General features: G+C 48.9%; 1 protein-coding gene across 7 annotated transcripts in view; it reads right to left on the reverse strand.

The window, feature by feature from the left end:
• LOC119875988 (zinc finger protein 28 homolog) overlaps positions 1–4,075 on the reverse strand; it is a 45,411-nt gene extending 41,336 nt beyond the window's left edge. The window contains exons 1-2 of one of the 7 annotated variants that reach the window (XM_038527604.1): positions 2,153–2,213; positions 139–184 (exon numbers count right to left, since the gene is read on the reverse strand). Coding sequence is in view for 1 of the 7 variants with exons in the window: in XM_038527612.1 (XP_038383540.1) it covers positions 2,466–2,693 (228 nt within the window). In the remaining 6 variants the exon portion in view is untranslated. The other 6 variants (XM_038527605.1, XM_038527612.1, XM_038527606.1 and 3 more) reach the window with 6 other exon arrangements.
• Positions 4,076–5,509: the final 1,434 nt, after the last annotated feature.

Here is a 5,509-nt window from a genome sequence, read left to right on the forward strand (position 1 = left end):
TGGAAATCTGACTCTTCAGCACATCAGAGGCCAGGGTTATCACTCCACCCAAATATCCACAGGCCTCGCCTGCCTCTCACGCTGGAACAACGGACAACAGGACAATCTAGCATCCGATTCTGCCACCTTCACTCTCACCTTTGTCTTCAAGTCCCTTGGTTTCCCCTCCTTTTGTTACCTAGAACTGAAGGTGTCTCGTGTTCTAGTCAGGGGCTCCAGTCAGGCACCCCACCTACTGCTTTTTACTGGAATTCTTGAACTGGGAGCAGGGAACTCTACTCTTGGATTCTTAGTTCATTGACACAGTACCAAAACTCAACACACATCAAGAAGCTAGTGCTATCAATCTTCCAAGTAGTCTCCCCACACACATCAGCCACTCTGGGCCAGCTACAAGCATACAGCATGACACACAAACCCTGACACAAGATCTCACCTACTTCCTGACCACAGAGGACAGAATCCCAAGCACCCAAAGGCAGGCACATCGTAGGCAGTCACATACACCATGGTCTCAGAGACCTGGATACAAACATATATGGTGAAATACAAGCATCACATATACACCCCGCAATCTTATTCTCTCACACATAACACGGCTTACTGCCCTCCCATTTCTGTTTTGCTCACTCAAACACACTTCACAACCTAACAGAGGCTATATCTGCAAGCCTTCAGGGGCAATGGGCAGTTCACCTGGTCTCTCTCCTGCTCTCTGGTCTCACACACAACCATGTCACTAGCTTTCCTCTCTCTCACACACCAACTGATGGTCTCTCATACTCCACACTCACACACACAAACACATATGTTCTCAATGGACCCTTTCAAAGACACCTGGGTTTGTCACACAGAAATACTGTTCAAGAACAAAATTCAACTGAGGAAAATTTAAATATCCAATTGGCTCTGGGTGTTACACTATATGTTGGCAAACTGAATTTAAATAAAACATTTTTTAAAATAAATAAATCCCAAATTAAAAAATATATCTAATTGGTTCTATTCATCAATTCAAGAACAGGGCTACCTCCCATCCTACAAGTAGAGGGGAGTGCCATGGAGTTGTACAAAACAGACATTTTTACAGGAAGGAGGGTGGCGCAAGAAGTTATGAGCAAAAGAAAAGAAAGGATTGTTTCAGGCAAGATAACTTTCTCTTAAGTAGATTACCTCATCTTCCTTTGGGGGTTAGGAGAGGGCCCCTGTGACATGTTACCTCATTGGTGCCACCCAGAAAATTCTTGGCTGGTCAGTTAAAACTCCATTTCTGGGGTAGGGTGAAACTGCAGTTAGGATGAGTAAAAACTGCCCATCTGAGGACTAAAAAGGGGGCCTAAAAAGTGCCAAACTGGACCTGTAGTTTTCTTTTTACCACTACAGAAACACATTGTGTAGCTGCCCCCTCTTCACACACACCAAATATAGTGCCCTCTCTCACACTCAGGCACCTCATAGAACAGACACACATACTGCAGTCTCACACACACCAACATGCTGGCAGCTCACACTTTCTCTCACATACACACTTCCCACATCTCTGGCATCTCACATTTTCTCACACCTTCTCACATGTCCCACATCTCTGGCATCTCACATTTTCTCACACCTTCTCACATGTCCCACCTCTCTGGCATCTCACACTTTCTCTCATACACATACCTCCCACATCTCTGGCATCTCACACTTTCTCTCATACACATACCTCCCACATCTCTGGCATCTTGCACTCACACACAGACACACCCCACGTCTATGGCAGCTCACACTCTCTCACACACATGTCCCACATCTCTGGCAGCTCACACTCTATGTCCCACATCTCTGGCAGCTCAGACTCTCACACACACACAAGTCCCACATCTCTGGCAGCTCACACTTTCTCACACACGTCCTACATCTCTGGCAGCTCAGACTGTCTCACACACACACACACACACACGCCCCTCATCTTTAGCAGCTCACACTCTCTCTCACACACGTCCCACATCTCTAGCAGCTCACACTCTCTCTCACACACATATCCCACATATCTGGCAGCTCACACACACACCTTCCACTTCGTCTCTCCTGGAGCCTCGCACTCGAACTCACCTTCCACACACATGCACACCACTTCTCTCATTCTCGCTCTCACACTTCCCAGCATAACCTGGTCGCTCGCAGGCCTCTCGGGCCCAGCCTGCCTCACACGCTTACTCCGCGAGCTCGCCCCACCCACCTGTCCCCAGCCAGGCAGCAGCTGCGGCCTCCGCGCACCCGCCCCCCGCGGGCCGCAGAACCGCGCCGCGCGGGCCTCTGGGAAATGTAGTCCGCGCAGGAAGGCTCCGCAGCGCCGTCCCCGTTGGGGCTGCACCGCTGGGATCAGGGCGGCCCGCCTCGGCTGTCCGGCCCGGCCTCCGGGCTCCGACTTGCGACCCGCGGTAACAGCCCAACGGCCTCCGCCCGGAAACCACTACTCTCACCCGAAGGGCCGTAGGGGCCAACGCCCAGGCTCCGAGCGCGCAGGCGGTGAACCTCCCGAGGCGGGCGGAGTAAAGGGGGAGGAGCCCGAGGAGCTGGGGGCGGGGCCTAGGGGCAGGGGCGTGTCCTTGAGTTGTGGAGAAAGAGAGGAGGAACCCAAGCGCCGGAGCGTGCGTGCCTGCGATTGAAAGCCGCGGGACTCGGAGGCGTGGCCCAGGAGGTGGGGGCATTGCGGAGCCGGCGGGAGTGTGCGCAGGCGCGCAGAGAGCGCCCTCCACCTCCGCTCGCCTAGAGACCGGTAGCGTCCCTGGTTACCTGGTGGCAGGTTCCGCGAAGAGGCCCGCGCTGTCGCGGGCTCGCTGAGCGCGCTCAGGTGCGGTTTCTCCACGCCACGCTGTGTCTGCGGACCGTGGCGTGGCTCCGAGGGCGGTCCTCGTGCCTCCGTGGGAGCCTGGTTTTCTTCAGGAAAGAATAGGAAAAACAGCGGCCAGGAACCCCGAAGATGTCCTAGCCCCAAAGTGACGGCAGCAAATTAGGAAATCTCTCTCCTGCCAAATGGGAGCGTCATCATTATCCTTACTGCTGAGAGGCAGGAATGAGACGACGGCTCTGCAGCCAGCCTGCTGGGCTTGATTGAACTCTGTCCTGCCCCCTGCTATGGGGGACTAAGAAAACTAGAATAAGGAAAACTCATGCAGAGAAAAAAAAAAAAAGACAAAATTCCCTAGCCTCTTGAGTTCTGATATTAAGTGGATGGACAACACAAAGGAATGAGTAAAATAAAATAGTTTCCCAAATGATGGGAAAGGCTATGGAGAAACAGAAAGCAGGGTGGAGAAATAGAGAGTAGAGGAAATTAGAAGGTTTGCTTTGGAGAAATGAATAAAAGAGTAAAAATGGAGAGAAGATACCATCCACAATCCCACAATTCAGAACTGCTGCTAACACTATTAACATTTGTAGCATGTTGCATAAAACATATTTTCCTTTCACACCCTGGTTGCGATTTCCATACCTAAATAAACAGATAAGAAAAACGGGAGTATGTCGTAAACTCCATAACATTTTTCTACATCGTATGGTGAACATTGTTCCATACCAAAAGCATTCTTTAGTCCACTTTTAAATACTTGTCAAAATTATTGATTACCACAAGTAATTTGAACAAACCGCTGTTGTTGGGCTCAAAGTCCTGAATATTGAGCAAATTCTTTGTAAGATGAAATTCTTCATCTCAAGTCTTGGCCGACTGACCCTCCTGTTGGTGTAGTGTGGATGCCTGGTAACTAAGTGTCATTCATTTCTGGGGTCAGAGATGCTCAGATTTGTGAGAATATACGAACCACGGAGGATTGTATACTGTATTTGTTATTGGAGAACTACAGAAATCATTTGGGTTGGAATACATTAGATTCTCCTACCCCGACATCTTGGTCTACCCTCCAGAGCTTCTAGCATCTTTCACTAGATCTAGGCCAATTCCACAGATAAAAATATAAACTCTGCACAAAATATGAAAAACAGTTATCTGAAAGCATCAGAGAGAGAGCAAAGGAGAAAAAAATGAAGAATAATGACTAAAATTTTCTCAATTTGATGAAAGCCATAAAATTACAGATTCAAAAAGTTGAGCCTGCTGAGGAATTTTAGGCAGAGAAGGGACCTAAACTTTTACAGTTGGGTTGGATTCAGAATCCCTCGTCCATGGCCCTCTGGCGGGAGACAGTGCTGGGTGCTGAAAATGGAGGGGGAAAAAAAGCCTCCTCATTGCTTCCACCATCCGGACTACCCTCTCTTACTCTTACTCCTTGCCCTTTTCAAGCTCCCATCAAAGAACAGTTAATCTCCTGGTAGCTGCTGCACCCCCGAGCATGTGTTAAATTCCTTGGTTCAAAAATAAATAAATAAATAAATAAACAAACAAACAAACAAACAAACTCACTCCTTGGGTCTACAATCTGTAGAAGTAAAATGCCCAAATTCAACTGATAGGATGTAAGCAATGTTTGCAATGGGGATTGAAAACAAAAGTGAGGGCAGCCTGGGTGGCTCTGCGGTTTAGCGCCGCCTTCAGCCCGGGGCAGGATCCTGGAGATCCAGGATCGAGTCCCACGTCAGGTTCCCTGCATGGAGCCTGCTTCTCCCTCTGCCTGTGTCTCTGCCTCTCTCTCTATGTCTCTCACGAATAAATAAATCGGGATCCCTGGGTGGCGCAGTGGTTTAGCGCCTGCCTTTGGCCCAGGGCGCGATCCTGGAGACCCGGGATCGAGTCCCACGTCGGGCTCCCGGTGCATGGAGCCTGCTTCTCCCTCTGCCTATGTCTCTGCCTCTCTCTCTCTCTCTCTCTCTCTCTCTCTCTGTGTGTGTGACTATCATAAATAAATAAAAATTAAAAAAAAAAAAGAAAAAACTGATTCGAAGGGGCACATGCACCCTGATGTTTATAGCAGCATTATCAACAATAGCCAGATTATGGAAAGAGCCCAAATGTTCATCAACTGAAGAATGGATAAAGAAGATGTGGTGTAGGGGATCCCTGGGTGGCTCAGCGGTTTAGCGCCTGCCTTTGGCCCAGGGCGTGATCCCTGGAGCCGCGGGATCGAGTCCCGCGTCCCGCGTCGGGCTCCTGGCATGGAGTCTGCTTCTCCCTCCTCCTGTGTCTAAAAGAAGATGTGGTGTATACATATATAGAATGGAATATTAACTCAGCCATCAAGAAGAATGAAATCTTGCCATTTGCAATGCCGTAGATGGAGCTAGAGTGTATTATGCTAAGTGAAACAAGTCAATCAGAGAAAGATAAATACCATGTGATTTCACTCATATGTGGAATTTAAGAAACAAAACAGATGAACATTGGGGAAAACAAATGGTGGGAGGGAGGGACTGTAAAACAAACTCTTTAACTATGGAGAACAGGGTTGTTGGCAGGGAGGTGGGCGGGGGATGGGCTAAATGGGTGATAGCTATTAGGATGAGCACTGGGTAATATTGGTTTCAGGAGTAGAAGAATCACTAACTTCTACTCCTGAAACCAATATTACAC

This window comes from Canis lupus, chromosome 1, assembly GCF_011100685.1.
Source record: "Canis lupus familiaris isolate Mischka breed German Shepherd chromosome 1, alternate assembly UU_Cfam_GSD_1.0, whole genome shotgun sequence".
NCBI classification, from domain to species: domain Eukaryota; kingdom Metazoa; phylum Chordata; class Mammalia; order Carnivora; family Canidae; genus Canis; species Canis lupus.